The sequence below is a fragment of the Marmota flaviventris genome, chromosome 6 (assembly GCF_047511675.1).
Source record: "Marmota flaviventris isolate mMarFla1 chromosome 6, mMarFla1.hap1, whole genome shotgun sequence".
In the NCBI taxonomy this organism is placed as follows: Eukaryota; Metazoa; Chordata; class Mammalia; order Rodentia; family Sciuridae; genus Marmota; species Marmota flaviventris.
In genome coordinates this window covers 97851022-97868728 of record NC_092503.1, presented here as the reverse complement: position 1 = coordinate 97868728, position 17707 = coordinate 97851022, and the positions used below count along the sequence as shown (strand labels likewise).

Here is a 17707-nt window from a genome sequence, read left to right as displayed (position 1 = left end):
ATGGGAAGTAGAGGAAACTTTCAGAGGTGGGACCTAGTGGGAGGTCTTTAGGTTGCCACAGATATGCCTTAAAGGGGCTTATAGGTCCTTATCTTAACCCATTAAACTCTAAGTTTTCAATTCTGTAAATAGTTTAACGAAACTGACACAGGTATACTAAAACAGGTTGGAAATTATAATCCAGAGCTTATAACTATTACATTAATTAGTATCATAATTGTTGTATGATCCAATTATATTTAATTAGCATTATTATATTATATATTACAGATGTGCATAAGTGTTTATAAGTGTTCCATATCTGGGAGGATACGACAAAATAGAGTAAAACAAGTGTCTTTCTTTTGCTCTCCAGCCATACAGTAAGTGGTTTTATTCTACCACCTACTCCCCACCACAATGTGCTGCCTCTCCATTGGCCTAAGAGCAACAGGGCCAGTTTAACTGATCCATAGATTGGAAACTGCAAAACTAGGAGTCCAAATAAACCTTTTCTCATTATAAGTTGGTTATTTCAGGTATGTGTTACAGTAATGTAAAGCTAACTAACAAAGCAGCAGATAATTCTTACCTCTAACTGTTTCAGTTGATTCTTTAAAGCTTCTAGATTGTTATCCATAGACTCCTGGTTGTCTAGGGGGGGCTTCATATCTTGAAGCAAAGCCAAATATTCGTGCATTTTTTCAGTGTGCTGTAAACACTGCTGCAACTCAGTGGAAAACTAAAAACAAATTTGGACATTTTGATTCAATCGCCTTTATGCAGATTTTTAAAGCAAATAAAATGTATGAGATTGTTCTCAAATGTTTCATGCAGGTACTTCCATATAAAACATAAAAATCGACTTACTTGTTCCACTGAGCTATCCCCAGAGGTCATTTCTTTTGATCCAGAAATACATTCCAAGTGGTTTGGGAAATCATTATAGAGCTGCTCAAGCTTTCTGTCTCTTGGTAATGCTGAAGCACACCCAGCAGAACTTTCCAGTCCAATTTCTTTTGTAGTTTGTATGTTAAGGGAACAGAGATTTCCTTCTTTGTGTTTAAGATAATCAAGAACGTGTGGCTTTTCTTCCACTATCTCACAAGCAGTACCTGTTTTTGGAGTCACGATTCCCGTCTCTTCTCCTTTTTCTGAATATCCATCAGAAAGCAGCTTGCAGAAAATCTGTTCAAGTTGCAGTGGAAGTACTCTAGACGAAATCTCTCTTTTCTCTAGGTCACAATCCGTTTGAGTTAAATCTCTCATCAACTCCAAAACTCCTGTGACTTTCTGGTTCTGTTGATTTTGCTTCAGTACATTAAGGAGAAGATCAGACTTCAGATTTGCAAAACAGGAAGCATCATCTGTCTTTTCTGCTTTCAGTTCTGATGAGTTACCCATGGGGCAAACTCCATAGTTATCATCATTTTTACAGTCGCTGGGCACACTGGATGCTTCATTTACCAACTGTGATGAACTAACCCTTTTAATTAAGTTTTGAATTAAAATTTTAGCATCTGCACAAGTTGAAAGGTCTCCCACCTCTTGAGGATTCGTATGGCCTTCTTTCAAACCGCTTTTTAAGATATTCTTTATATCCTCCACAAGTAGTGGAGATAAATCAGGAATCTGAACCTCCTTTTCTTGAGGTCTTAGAGACGAGGCTTGTTCTTTTGGTGACTGTTTCTCAACTCTTTCTTTCTTATCATTAATTTCTGAGGAGTAGTAGTCAGTTTCTAAAATGTTACTAGAGTTATTATTTTTTATTCCATTCATATAGAGCTCTGACTTTACAAAATTGCTGTTTTCTTCAAGATCTTCCACATTTTTAAAAGGTAGGACTGAAAGGGTGGTATTGCTATTTTCTGGTGTGAACTGAGGAATTTGTGTTGCTCCTTCCAAGATACTTTCTTTAGTACAAAGATCATTTTGCTGAACTGTGTCATTTAGAGGCTGGTCTTCTTGGGTAGGTGTTGACTTCACTTTCATATTATTAACTTCTACCTGCATATCTTCTTTCATGGGAGGGGCAGCTATTAAGACATGGCTTGGGTTGTCTTCATTCGGTTTCAGCACATCTTCTGCTTTTATATTTTTAGCACAATGTTTTAAAGCAGTAAACAACTCAGGCTTTTTCTCAGATCCCTCAATGAATGAACCTTCCTTGAGGCTGGTATTCCCTTCAGATAAGGTCATGTGTGAAGAAATGTCATCACTGTCCACTCTGGAAACTGATGTGTCAAATATTTCTTCAAGATCCTCAAATTGAACTGGACTTTTACTAATCATTGTTTGTGCCTCCTTTGATTCATCTTTAAAAGTTACAGTTGCTTCTTTCAGGCTTCCTTTCTGATTAAGTTCTTCAGTGTTTGTGATGTACGGCAATGGAAACTGAGTCTTGTCTAGCTTGAGGTTCTCTCCTTTATTAGGTAAATGTTTGAGGTATTTATTTTCTTCTTCTGGGCCTTCTAAAAGCAGTTCTCCTTGTTCTAAACACGTTTTCTGAACTGAACTCTCATTCTCTGTTTGCATATTGCTTTTGCTGTTTTTCCCTTTAGTTGAACTTCTTCCATTTCCTTGGTGATCTCTGTCTATCACAGAGACTACGGATGACACCTGGCCTTCCGCAGGTTTTCCTGTTAACTTAGGCTCAGAACAAATGATTTTATCATAAGATGACTCACCTTTAGATGTTACAGTCTCAAGATATTGACCTCTGCCTTTCACAAAGTCTGCAGATTCTGGCCCTTGAATCAATTTGACCTCTGTGTTCACTGGACTGCTCTCAAATTCAGAAGGTGAACTGATGTTATTTTGTGAAACATCTTCAGGGCCTAAGGCTTTTTCTGATTCAGTATCTTCAGTGACAGGCAGCAATAAATCTTTAAGTGCCATCTCATGACTTGACAGATTTTCTTTGCTTTTTCCAACAGCCTCAGTTATATGTTCTGGAAGGCTGCCTCTGTCAGTAACTATGTTGCCCTCACTAGCTGATTCTAGCTGTAGAACACTTACACTCTGCTGTTTTTCTAAAGAATTACAATTACGCATTTCATCCAAGAGAATCACTTTATGAATATTTTGATTTTCATCACTGTTTTCCTTTCTAGCGGTAGGACAAAACTGGCTATCTTCAGTCTTATCTTGGTACATTGGTCTTCCATTCTCATCTTCCACTTCTCCCCCTTCCTCCTCACCAAGATCATCATTACCAAGGTTGTCATCATCATCATCATCCTGATCGTTACTGTCACATATATAATACCCATAACTTTCTTCACTTTGCACAGAATCTAAATGATCAGTATCAGATTCAAATTCTTGTCCAGTTACAACCTCTTGTTTTCTTCCTCTCCAACTGCCAGTGTCATCAAATTTTAATGAAGCACCAAAGCTCTCTTCCTTTCCCACAGTTTCATTATCAGTCAATGAGTTGCACTCTTCACCTTCAAGGTCATTTGTGGGTCCCCTTTCTGATACACTCACATCTAAGTCAGCAGATCTTAAATGCTTTCTGTCACCAGAATCAAATTCAGCTTTCTCAATATCTACAAGAAAATCCTGCAGACATTGCGCTTTGCCCCTCAAATTTAAGCTACCAACTAGTTCCTCCTGGGCAACCACAGAATCTTCATTCTCTTTTGGAACATCATAAAAAACTTCACCAGGAGGTGCTGTCCCATCTGTTTCCTCTTGCAGTGTATCATAGTCCTCGGGCTGCAAACAATCATGGTCATCACCTTCAAGAAGCAGAGAATCATGGTCATCATCTTCAAATAAGGGAGTGTCATAAAAGTCATCATCACTATCAGTGTCTGTTCCTGTGTCACTCTGCTGATCATCCAGCAGTGACGTTTCATAGTCACCAGCACTGGCAATTTCTTCATGCCACGGTTTACCAAGTATGTGAGGTGGGCTGGCACTATCAGGACCACCCCCTGGAGACATGGCACAGGAGTCCTCTTCCACTTCACACTCCTTTTGCTCCTCTTCAGCTTTTGGCTGAGAAACACCAGGCAATTTTTCATTCTCCCCAGAAGTATGTGACACATATTTATCATTGTGATATTGTACTTGAGAGGTACTACCGCCAATATTCAAAGATTTTTGTTCAGAGTGCTCTTCCTGTAAACTGATATTAATAGCTGCAATTCCCAGAAACTGGTCTTGAAATTTTTCTCCCATTCTTTGATCTGATAACATGCTTTGGTCATTAAATGACAATGAAGAGGCTTCATATTTATTGCCATTGCTCTCTGGGGTGTGTCCATTATTTAAATCTCCCTGACTGTGCCTCAATTTATCATGGCTTAATAAGGCACTTAGCCTGGGGGAATAGTCAAAGATAGATGCATCCTGGCTGATGTTATCCTCATTCTCCAATTCATTCAAATCACAGAGTCTACCAGTTTTTAATGTCATGATAGGATTTGTTATCAAATTACTTGCAAAGTTTTGAATGTTTTTAGAACAGCTGTTTTCATCTGCATGTTCATTTGTTGCAAGTTGACTTTGACTTTCACATTTATTAAGTATTTTTTCAGAGCCATGTCTAAACATGATAGCTTTTCCAAGTTCAGTTTGTGTTGAATACGATAAGGGATTGGGAACACATACACTGAATGAACTGTTAACTTTATTATCAATTGTTATTGTATTTGCCAGGTTGTCAGACTGGTAAGATGCACTAGTGATAACATTATTTCCCATTTCATGAAAGTCTTCATCTATGGCACACTTTCTATTTTCAGGATTCTCTTCATGTTCAGGTTCAGTGTAATGAGATTTATAAAAAGTAGCTGGTGAAGTTGCACATTCATCCTTTTCCATTCTTGGAACATTAGTAAGAACTACACCAGGGAAGCTTAAGACATCAGGACTTTCTCTTGTGGGTATGTCCTCCTCAAATTCTGCCCTGCAACCTTCTAGTAGCATACCAACTGCCTCATCCAAGTCTCCATCATATAGCAAAAGCCTCTGCCCTGTGTTGGCATCCATATAACTATTTACCATCAAGTAAGATAAAAATAATTTTTTAGTTTGTTCTGAGTTCTGAGTTGTCACTGGCTCTTCTCCATCAAAAACATCCTCTTCTTGCCTGTAATCATGAACTGTAGATGGCTGGAATTTACAGAAAGAGAGCCATCTTCTGGCATTTTTACATGTCTCTAAATCTCCTAAATCAGGCATTTTATCTGGCAGTGTTATATTCTTTAAAACTGATACTGTTTTATTATCTATGATTCCAAGCTGCTTGGCAACATCCAAACCAATGACTTGAGAACTTTCTGGAATATAAAGAGCAGCTATTTTCTGCCTGCCATTCAGTATTTTGTAGGCCAACTCATTTGTAATCAATTCTTGCTGCAAGGAGGAAGATGTAGGGAATATTTCACCAGAATGGGGCCAAATGAGTCCAACATAGCCTCGCTGAGCCTCTAGAACCAAGAGAGCACTGCTGGAAGTTATCAGATCACACTGGACTGCCTCATCTACTGTTAAGCGTTTAGCGGGATTAGAATGGATGATTCCACCTGTTTGAACCTGATAGGTGAGAATACTGTGGGCAGTGTCTCTGTCAAGCACCCCTTCTGCCATGGCTTCTTCAACAGTCAGTTTTTGACCAGAGTTACAATTGACTAGACCACCAGACAGAAGCTGAGCACCCAATAACCTAAACATGGTCTCACGGTCTATGAGACCTTCATGAGCAGCTCTTAAAATGCTTATGCTTCTTCCACATTTTAACGTTATTCTGCCCCCTTCTTGTGGTCTCACAGGTAGAAACCACATCCCAGTACTTTCCTGTAAAACACTTCTTTGTACCATATCTACTAAAGACACCTTCTCAGAGGTGCAGGGGTCAATTAGGTCCCTGCACATATTTTGCCTTTCTAGAACTTTAGAAAATAATGTTGAGGAAACCAAGTTCTGCTGGAATGCTTTGTGTAGGGTCAACTGTTCTCCCGTAGCTGGAACAACCAGAAAGCCTGTGGAAAGCAGTATCTCAAGAATTTTGACAGCCATGGATTCTGATATCACGCCTTGAGCAAGAGCATCCAGCACAGGAATTGTGGTAGATGGCACAGCAGAAATCATCTCCTTAGCTTTATTTAGCTCTTTGAGTTGGCACAAAATTTGTTCATCAATAAGGCCTTGTCTTTCGGCATCTTTGAGGTCAAAGCACTTTTTCAACTCTGGTGAAATTAGACCAGAAATCATCAGCTGTGTCTCAAGCAACCTGACTCCTGTGTCATAGTCAATGAGGCCTCTTAAAACTGCCTGAAAGACTGAAAGGACTTCTCCAGTTGTCTGATCAACGGTGCCTGCAATCACTTTATCCAGCTGAAAGGTAAAGTAAAAAAATCACAGGTCAGTCTGTTATATAACAGCAGGGAGAGTTTCATGCAACTTAGTTTTGTTTTGTTTTTTTTGTTTTGTTTTTTTAAAAATAATACACTTCATCAAAATATCCTCTACTTACCAAGGCGCAGCAATTCTGTGAATGTTAGGCAGCTCAAATGCACAAGTGATCTATGTCAGTGATCTATTCAACAGCACAGGATGTGATAAAAGCTTTAAAAACAACATGCATCTGTGAATTGAAAACTTGATATTGTGTACATTAACAAGGTTAGTGAGGACACAACAGAGTAGATGGTGACAGAGAGAAAATAGAACACGTACCTAGAAGGCCAATCATGCTTTCTGCATTTGGGTGAGATTAGAGTCTAGTGATATGAAACAGCATCAAACCCCATGCTATTCATGTTTACAGCATACAGGTTTCTTCAAAGACAGTAAAAAACTAAGGAACCATAAAAATTGTTACATACCCCCCAAAATGTGACAAATTATGTGGAAAGTTGTTTCCAGGAGTAACAGAATTAAATATAAAAATAACTTTTTTGAATATTAAATATTGGGCATGCTAACAGTCAAGTTTAAAAAATTAAGAACCAGCCAAATATTAAGCAATTCCTGCTAGATTTTATAAAGGTGCTAGAGCATCCTCACAGTAATGTATGACCTTAGATTATTCAAATAACTCTCATGGGTATCTCTGAAAATCAAACTCCAAAGCCCTTTAGAGATGACCCATAGGATCTTCCTTAACATCACATTTTATAATAAAATACCTAATATGGCAATAGAAGAATGAATTTTAAAGAGAAGAGTTAGAAAAATGAATGAGTCTTTTCTTTCATCATGCAAGGCAGAGATTAAGATGTCATGGAAACTGATGGTCAGCATGAGTAAGACTGTATTTAATAATGCCAAAATCTCCAAACACATAAATAAACCCATTCATAGTTTACCCACATACAAATGCATTTATTATTGACATCTATTTCCACAGTCATGCAATTAAAACAGGCTTCTTGAAACAGCCTCATGGTTAATAAGTATTACCTTCTCTTCTACCTTTGTATCACATGAGGTTTGTGATTCTTGTTTCAGAGATCCACTGAATAGTAAATTATAACCTTCTTGAAGAGTTTTGACTTGTTTTTCCAATTCATTTCTTTCTTCTTCTGTCATTCTAAAATAGAAAGTAAGAAAAGAGTAATGCTAACTTTCAAGCATAAAAATTATGTACTAGGCTCAATATCATTGTCACATGTCTTAAAATATAGCCCCACATACACATTTCTCAGCCCTTGGTCCAACTGCATGTGAAATTTAGGATGGTAAAAACATCTAGACGTCTCCCCTTATTTGAGAAAGGCATTGAAGGAAAGTGTGTGAACTGATGTTTCAGCATGCCCCCAATATATAAACTTCCAGAATAACTGCTGTTATTTGAGAAGGGAAACATACTGTTCTTAGCTCCAACAAGGAAAGGGGACAGTATGGTGCCATTTCTCAAGATGAAACTTGATTAAACTGAAGAATAAATAAACAGGGAATTTACAAGGACATTAACTTGATTCTCTAAGATGCAATATGAAGTCCTTCTGGAATAATCTTAAAGAGGGTATCTAAAAGGGCTTTAAGACAAGTGTGGATTCCTTTCCTGAGTGATTAGTTGAAATATATGAAGTACCTTGTTGCAAAATGCAGGACCAAAACATGAAAATATCAAAGGAAACAAAAAACATACCAACACATGTTTTCCAAAAGGTGAAAGTTATCAGATCACACTGGACTGCCTCATCTACTGTTAAGCATTTAGCAGGATTAGAGTGGATGATTCCACCTGTTTGAAGTCTCAGAAAATGCTACCTAGAACTAAGACTTGACTTGGAGTTTCAGCTCTATCACCGACTAGCTACTAACCATTAGTCTATCTGGCTTATTTTCTTATCAATAATATATGGGAATAACAAGTAAATTTCTGAGCTGTGGTAAAGATAGAAGTAACAATGAACTATATTGCTAATTTTATACTCTATGTGATATGAAGTAAACTCTAATTCATTTGAATTCCATTTTTAAAATCACGATTAAAACTTACCAACTTCTTTTTTGTTCAACATTTGATTGATTGATTTAGCTATTGTGGATTGAACCCAGGGATGCTTTGCCACTGAGCTACATCCCCAGCCCCTTTTATTTTTTATTTTCAGACAGGGTTTTACTAAATTACCAAGGTTGACTTCTAACTTGCAATCCCCCTGCCTCAGCAACCCAAGTAACTGGAATTACAGGTGTGAATGACTGTGCCTGGCTTATTTTGCTAAACATTTTAAAGATTATGTCCCTCCTCTGAATAAAAGTGCTAATGAAAAGCAACATACTTGTCTCCATGTTTAGCCAGAAAGAGCTGCATGGTTTGAAGTGCTTCAGATAGCTGTTCTTTCTTGGCTGATATTTCCTCACTGGAAATCTGTAAGGCAAAGAAGGCATATTCAAACACACCCCTCTAAAAGACCACACAATAGTAATGTTAAAAAAACTAATCAAGTTTCAATTAAGATCCAAGTGACGGATCTACATTCTGGGTGACCCAAGTCCATAACAAATCAGTTTCTAAGTATCTGTAGGCCTGGGTAAGAAGAGTACTTTATTTAGAATGCTTAATTAAGGAAAGTGCTTTTCTCTATCCTCAGTGCTATCATGTTCATGAGGTAACATATTTCCTACATCTGTCTAGCCCAAAGATGAATAAAGGTAGCTATAACACTGAGGTGGTCAGAGGTTCATTGGCCCAATGTTATTCTCATACATCATGGTTCTCAGAAGGATTTGTAAATGTGGAACACCACCTCCAGAGTTTCTTTCCCCAACCTCTTAAATACAAGGTTCCCTTTGGAAAAAAAATATGGTAAAAGTATTATTCAGTATGTCTGCAGATCAAGATTAAATATTCTGATGCAAAGGACCTCTCTTATTAAAAGTCACCTGTGGCAGTCAGAGAAGTAAAACTGATCTGTTTGGCAAAAAGCAAGAAGTTGGAACACTGACTTCTAATCCCTCAGTATATCACTTTTGAATATATTCCAGCAATTGTCATACTTTTAAATGAGTAAAAATGTGAATAAATGATAGGCCCATGAAAGATATATTCACCTTTGACCCTGTGTATCCTATTAGAGTCAATTTTTCATGGTTATAAATAATCATGAGGCCATATGGAATTCTGGCAGACACACTTACCACATACATCAAATTACTTAAATTTCCTTTAATGAAAAGACCATCAAGTGTTCTTAGAGAGTTATAAATAAGGCTGTGATCTACATTAAAATGTATCTGTCTCCCTTATGTACATTAGAACTGACTTAGTAATGTTTTGGAGAATCTGAAACTACAGAATGTTAAAATGATTCATGTTTCTGTAAAGAAACCTATTCTGCTGAGGAATCTTTTGCTAAGGCTTATGTGCCTATTTTCATTATCTTCCTATTTTTGAGAAGAGAGAAAAAGGGGAAATATGATAAATATTTACATTAAATTATCCTAAAACTCTTGGTTTAAAACACCAAATGTAAATGCTTCTCAATATCTCATCTCTTCCATACTACATAATACATACCATGCAAGACTGAGCTAAAACAGCTTTATTTCAACTGAATGATATTTCAAGTGAACGTGAGTCAATGAACTTCCCTAAGAGCGAATCCCAGATAAGGTATTCCTGCCCTTACATCATGGGCAAAATTAAACAAGACACTGATGTCTTTCATTATAATAATATCAACAGTGTCTGTTTCAATGATTACAAGTGAGTACTGTGGCAGAGCTGGGCGATACACTACATATCAAGGTTAAATGATAGTCCTGGATATTTCCAAATGTCAGATAGGCATAGGAGGGCAATGGTGACAAAAGTATTACTCAAAGAAAAAAATTTCCACTTATCTTAATGGAAATTTACTTTTTGAAAATGTAGCAGCAATTCCCACCATGAGTAGCAACACTAGTAGAATCTGCTCCTTAATTACCAATGTCCTAAGGGCTTCAGGTGGTACAGTTCAAGAGGCATCATGGAGCACTGGCATCTCAAGTAATGGGGGTTCAGAAGATAGCTCATGCACCCAAATAATTCACTTGGTTAAAAGAAAGAAGCTAAAGTTTCCAGTGGTGGACTGTGGATACTTCCTTATGAAATAGAAATGACCCAGAAAAGCACAACTAAGGTTACTACTCAAAAATGTTAATATCCTACTTCATATTTTCACTGTTCTTGAACTTATTATGTTTATGTCTGGAAGAACAAGACTGCAACTGCATATCTTTATGGTATGGAGTGTATGGATCACTCTGGACACAAAACAGGACAACTCTGCTCTTCATCAGTTCTCATTGCAGTTCTTGGGAAGCAGATCTAAACATTTAGGAAGAGCAGGGCAACCTATTTTACTAAGGGCAACCTATTTTACTAATAGCAAAACCTAGTTTACTAATAGCAAAGTCAATATATAGTTCAGGCTTTCAAATCAGACATCACCTTCTGCCACATTCTAACTGTGATTCCTTGGGCAGTTATCTAACCTCTCTCTTCTTATGATTGCTTTCCAATAAAAACTGGGGGTCAGTAAGGTAAAGAATTAGATACTGTGCAAGATGGGCTATATCATCAGCTCAGTAAGTTCTACCCACAATTATTTTCAAGCCAGGACCTCTGTGAATACCTTTTGCTTAGAGAAGGGAGATTTTCCAGCCTTCTCTCCATCTCTCAATGTCTTGTTGATATTTGATACCCATTTCTGTAATTCTTTGGCTTTTTCGACATGCTCTTTCTTTTCTTCTTCCAGTGACTTCTGACAGATGTGAGTGGTTAAAAATAAAATTACATTCCAGTAAATGACTGCACTATTAAACTAACCTATCCACCAAAATCAAGAATGTAAAAACATTTGCTCATCACACACAGGTTACTCATTTTATTCATTCACTTAACTATATTGCATAGCAGATGTACTTCCAAAATGTTTACAGTAGCAAAGAAAGCTGTGACAAACATTTTTTAATTATTGGTCTATCCTCCCAGCTGCTACATCAATACAAAAACAAACAAACAAAAAACCTTTATTTCATGAGGCACTAGAAGATTTTTGCTTTGCTGCCTTTGCATTAGCATTACAATCTCAATCTCCTTAACAGAAAGGTATCCAACAATGGAAAGCTGAAAGGATTAAGAATCTATATTTAAAGATGAAAGATGAGAAATATATAGAATGCGGAAAATCCTTCCCACTCCTCTGACAATACATTCATAACGTTAGCTTTTAATTCCAAAATCTCAACTAGGAATGAGAGATAATGGGGAATGTTTTAATATGGAAAGGTTACTACAAGCAAGAAAACACAAATTTTTTTCTTTTTCCAAAGCAATCTTACACACTGCAGCCTCAATGGGGGAGGAAATGAATTTCCATCTCTTAAGATTCTGTGGTGCTTGGTCAAGTGCTTTTAGGGAATGCAATGTGTCAGTAAATGGGAATGTGAACACCAGGCCAGTGTGAAGAAATGCTGCTGTGAACATGGTAAGTGCATCACATGTACCCCATATTCTAGGCAAAATGCATTTATTTTAGTGTGGGTAAGATTCAAAAAGCTATTCTCAAGCTAAATGGAACCATTTTAAGGGCACTAAATCTTTGGTTACGTTCAGTTGAAAAATTATTGTCTAAGTAGTGAACTATTTCCGGCCTTCAAGAAATAAGCAGTGGTCAGTTTCACAGTTCCTAGATTGCATATGTAGTCAATACCATGCTGTAAATAGGTGGTACAAGCCCACCAGCATTGCCCCTTGCGTAAAGTTTTTTAAACATGTCCTATTACGAAGAGTAATAGAGGCTGGAAATTCCTGTCATCAAAGGTTCAGACACTTCTAAGAGTTTAAGTCCTGTGTGGAAATCAAAATCAGCTTTTTCTAAGGCTTCTTTATAATTCAGCTTTCTTTTGGTCCGGGGACATATTATATTCCGGTTATATGATTTTTGATCTTTGAGTCTTGTGGCAATGAGGACATCTATGATACCTACTTGGAGAGCCTCTTCTATGGATAACCGAGAGTGAACCTGAGGCTCCATCAAGCCCCCTGTCAAGTACTGAAATTCCAGACATCGGATTCCCATTTCCTTACTTATGATATTTGCATTCACAGCTTCTGCCACTGACATTGCTTTGTTGGTGACGGGATGGCTAATCCCCGTGATAACTAACTCACACTGTCTTAGCTGCTGGGCAAAGCCCTCATCCACTAGGCCTCTATGCAAAGCTTCAGCCACCCTGTACTTTTTGCCAGTTAGGGGATCAATTATCCCGCCTGTGCTGACCTGGGCTTCAAGGCATCGGAGGGCAGTGGTCCGATCAACCAAATTTCTCCTGGAGGCCTTTAGTAAAGAGATCCTTTCCCCACTAGCAGTCAGCCAATAGCCTGCGATAGGACTATGCATATCCTTCTTGGGAACTAACCGGTTCAGCAAAGAATCAGCAAATTCTGTAAGTGTGATGAGGCCTTCCTGATATTTTTTGAGCAAGGCTTTGTCAATTGTTCCCTGCTCTATAGCCTCACTGATATTGAACTGTAATCCTGTTTTAGTGTCAATCAGCATTTGTGAAGGATGCCCATAGGACTCAAAAAATGTGGCTTCCTTCCACTGATACTGCTGTCCTGACAGTTCAAGATAAACACTTTTGTCAATAAGATTTCTCTGGAAAGCTTCATATGCAGTCAGTTCTGCTCCTGTTTTAACATCTATCACAGAAATTTTGTGAATTTTCTCTACATTGAGATTAGAAATGTCCCTCTCCCCAAATGGCAACAGAAAGCACTGGCAATCGACATCGAACACACACATTCGCAGTAATTCTGAGTAATACAGAGCTTGCTTGTTATTGGGATTAGGAAAAACCCTTGTGTTGCTGGATGGCTCATGTAAAAATTGTAAGATGGCATTATTTAATAGTCCCAGCTGCAGAGCAATTTCTGGAGGAACACGAATGCCTCTCACGGGGTCAATGACACCCCCACTGGCAATCTGGGCCTCTAAAATATGTTTACCTTTTTGTCTGTCAAGCATTCTATTTTCCATAGCTTGAAACACTGACAATGTCTTAGAAGAGTATGGATATCCAAGGACTGCCTTCTCTGCCTCAAGGAGCCTAATTCTGAATTCAGGATCAACAACCCCTTTGAGCACAGCATCTTCAACAGAATATGTCTGACCTGAAATGGGATCAATGATAAAACCTGTTGCAGCCTGAGCTTCTAAAAAGGCTAACGCCATCATTTTGTCTATTATGATTTTCTTGGCTGCTGAGGCAAATGAAATCTTTTCTTTTGTAGATTCTAAATAAAGGCCTGCAATTGAGTTAGCTTTCGTCAAAAACTTGCTAAGAGTTTTCTGAACTTCTTCAACAGTCTTCAGACCAAGTCGGAGCTGTTCAACTGTTCTCATGTCCAGAAGCTTAGCTTCAACCAACTGCCTGGCAGTCACGATATCCCTGAGACCTTGGAATTTAAATTCATCATCCCTAACTGAACAGGCCAGGTCACTATTGACATTCTGGGAAGTCTCTGGTTCTAAGCCTTTCTGCAGGAAATCTCTCTTGAGTCCATCTGACCCTCTGCATCCTTCCAGCATCCATTCTTTAGCACTGGGAGCTGAGTTCTGTTCTTGTTTTAATGTTGTGACTTCTGTATGCACAGCATACTGCTTGTCCTTAGCTATCTGCAACAGGAATTTTTAAGATGTTAAAAGTCACCTAAAGAACTTGATGTTACTTACCCATTCTCAATCAAAATATAATTACAAAGATAAGTGAAGGAAAAAATTTCAAAACAAGGGGGGGTGGTTTCAGGAATAAGTAATATTATTTTAAGAGCCTTAAGTTTACTTTAGATGACAATGATAGTAAAAATGCATGTTGCACTGAGAAAAAATGTGACCACAGAATATGGCCAAGGTTAACGTTAACAGCCTGGTTCTTCTGGCTTGTTTTTATAGTCACATTTTTTGAAATACATTCCCACAGACATACCAGTATACTCATTATGTCTGTGTGCTTAATGTCAAACATTCACAAATTAAAAAATCTAACTTACTAGGTTCAGGTAAATCACTAGAAAAATTACAGCGTTACTTTCCTCTCAGAAATACAAAGCCAAACACATTCAAAATTGCTAAAAAACTTAGTCTAGGAGAGAAAAGAAATAGAAGAAACTTGACATTAGGTAGCTGATAAGATCTCAGAACACAGAGTATACCTCTAAGGGTGTCAAGAGCTTCACCAACTCCATTTCACATTTGCCATCCTGACACCTGGCAGGTGCTCGGCAACTGTGCAGGGCTTGATCTCTTATCTTCTCTATTTCTGATAGCCTTGTAATAGGGTTTTTCTCATCAAAAGTTATCTGTAATTCAGTGCTTGTTTGAGAAAAATACTCAGAATAACACTGCTGGCTTTTCTCTCTCTCGATTGGAGCCCCTGGAGGCCGGAACTGGACTTCTTTGGGCATTTGCTCAACAACCCGATGCTGCCATTTCTCTTCTACCTGCTGTGGTTCTTGAGTCCATCTCAACAGAGGCGGTCTGGCTGTTGAGTGAAGGTGCCCAGTGGTCCTAGAGGGGAACTCTGGAGAGTGTTGACACTCCTTCACTGTCATCTCAAATTCTGGCGTGAAGGTGCAGTTGTTGGCTGCGTTCTTTTTCTGGATTTCACACTGGAGCAAAACTAACTGGTGTTCATGCTCCTTTATCTGCTGATCCATTTTTTGCTTCAGGTTTTCAACTTCACGTTTCTGGGTCATCAGCTCGTCCTCAAGTTTCCGACATTTTTGGTAGTGGTTTGCTTCCATGTGCTGCCCTTGCTGCATTTGCTCACGGTACCGCTGGAGCTGCCTTTCAAGCTCTTTAATATTCGTTTCACAAAGCTTGGCGTTCTCTTGAGCTCTGCAGTTTTCCCGCTGAAGAGATGCGAAGTCAAGCTTAATGCCTGAAATATCATTTTCAGTAATGACCTTGGACTCCATTAATTTTTCCATCTTTTTCCGAAACTCCTCTGCTGAACGTTTGAATTTATCAGACTCTTCCTGAAACAGAACCATCTTTCTATGGGTCATCTGCTCTTCTATGGTCTTTAAGTGCAGTTCATCTTGTACCTTTTTCAATCTATTATTTAACTCTTGCACCTGAGCCTGTTGAAACTGAACTTTCTGTTCCCCCTTCCGTTTTTCCTCTTTGGAAGCGTTCAGCTCAGCATTCAAATTTCTAACCTCTTTCTCAGTGTTCTGGATGATAATGTTCTGTTGGTCACACTTTTGCTTGAATTCACTTACTAAGTTTTGACTCTTGGCCAGGTCTTCTTCTAGGCTTTTAATTTTTCTCTGGAAATCCTGTTCTGTTTTTGTCTGTTTATGCAAGTGCTCATTTGTGTTTCGTAACTGATCTTTAAAACCATCTGCCTGAATTTTCAGTGCTTCACATCTTTGCTGGATAGCTTGTTTCTCTAAAACTATATTCTTTGATTCTGCCTGAATTCTCTGCATCATTAATTTGGTTTCATTATTCTGCCTAGTAAGCTCGTTGACTTTTTGTTTTAGCATTTCTGCACATTCATTACTCTTTTCCAATTCTTTGTTGAGCTTTTGGATCTTATCATTATTTTCTTTCTCAGCTTTAATATTCTGAAGCAACTGCTCATGGCTTTTCTCAAACTGTTCTTTTAGATGATCTGATCTTCTCTGGCAGAGGCGTCCTCTTTCATTTGACAATTCCTTCTCATCCTGGAAAGAATGAACCTGGGAATTTAAATGCTGAATATTCCTCTCTGCTAACGTGTGCACCCTGGTAATTCTGTCTACTTCTCTTTGTAGTTTCCCTTTTTCATGATGGAGAGATTCTAATTCTAATTGATAACTGTGCTTTATTTTCTTGAGATCATTGGCTTCTTGCATGACTTCTTCAGCCTTACCTGTGGTTTGGTTCAACTGCCTACTAAGTTCTCTGAGTTGCTGAGAATACCCTTCCTCTACCTGGTCCTTCCTTTCCAGCTCTAGCTTAAGGCATTGTAATGTGTTATTTGTTTCATCCAGTTTATCTTTCAGCAAGCGAGCCTTTTCCTCAGATGAGGTTTTTTCAAGCTGGAGGGCGTTAAGCTCATACTTCAGCTCCCGCATGTCTTTTTCAGCCTTTCTGTTGGCGATGGTTAGTTCATCTACCTGCTGTCTGAGTTCCTCAGCTTTCTGTTTGTCATTCTCTTTCTGAATACCCACTCCTGCCCTGCACGATGTAGCCTGTGTGATCGCACAAGCAGGCAAAGCATTTTCTCTACATGAATACTGAATTTCAGTTATTTTTCTTCTAGCTTCCAATTCAATTTTTTGCTTTTCCTTCAACTGTTTCTCTGCCACCTGTTTTTGAAATGCAAGGTCTTTTTCCATCTGCTTTACCAGCCTCAAGAGTTCTTCCTCGCTGTCTTTCTTTCTTCTTAATTCTTCCATCAATTTATTTTTTTGCTGCTCCAAATCATTAAGACTCAAGTCTTTCCTTTTCAGATGATCCTCCAGGGTTCTTCTTGTAAAGGTGTTCTCCTCTAACTGATTCCGAAAATTCAGGAGGTTTTCTTCCACAGCTGCTCTTTTGGCCTCAGCCTCTAAGGTAAGCTGCCTCACCCGCTCCAGTTCCCGCTGTGCGGCTTCCTTCTCCCTCACAATGGTCTCCAGTTCCCGGCGGTACTGCTTGGCCTCACTTTCAGCCCTTATCTTCTGCAAGGCTATGTCTTCTACATTTCTCTGCTGCTTTCTCAACTCATTTTCTGCAGCCTCCTTGACCTTCGGAAGTTCTTCCTCCACTCGGGACTTTTGCTTCTGCAGTTCCACTACCATTTTTTCCAGTTCACCAATCTTTCCTGTGAGCTTGCTATTCTCCATCATTGTTGCCTTCTGACGCTGAAGCAGATCTGAGTATGCCCCATGTTCAGAAGTCTCCTTGCACCTTTTCATCTATAAGACACATTTTTGAAAGTGTCACAGCCGTTCTATTCAAATTTACTTCATGACACGTGGAGCAACGTGCCTAAAAGTACTTACAAAACCAAGAGAACCCAAACATGGCACAAGCAGCATCACCACCACCACAGCACCACCTTCTTCAGAGAGGAAGCATCAGAGGTCAGCAGGAGTGGACAGAAAATCCTCCAGGATGGGTGTCCTGGAGAATCTTTTTTTGTCCCACAGGAATAATTTCATTTTAAAAATTAGGTAGCTCAGGGATTTATACCAAGAAAGGACCTTACAAAACATCTAGCATGACCTTTTTTTTTTAAAAAA

At 38.6% G+C, this 17707-nt stretch overlaps 1 protein-coding gene across 10 annotated transcripts in view; it reads right to left on the bottom strand.

Moving 5' to 3' along the window:
* The window catches only part of Dst (dystonin), a 441140-nt gene that overhangs the window by 129447 nt on the left and 293986 nt on the right, over positions 1 to 17707 (bottom strand). For 9 of the 10 annotated variants that reach the window (XM_071613304.1, XM_071613301.1, XM_071613307.1 and 6 more), the window contains 5 exons: positions 11061 to 11189; positions 8724 to 8812; positions 7396 to 7525; positions 850 to 6327; positions 572 to 721 (listed from right to left, as the gene is read on the bottom strand). In XM_071613304.1, the coding sequence (XP_071469405.1) occupies positions 572 to 721; positions 850 to 6327; positions 7396 to 7525; positions 8724 to 8812; positions 11061 to 11189 (5976 nt within the window). Of the gene's footprint in view, positions 1 to 571; positions 722 to 849; positions 6328 to 7395; positions 7526 to 8723; positions 8813 to 11060; positions 11190 to 11297; positions 14109 to 14644; positions 17381 to 17707 lie in introns of those variants that run through there. The other variant, XM_027938211.3, reaches the window with a different exon arrangement.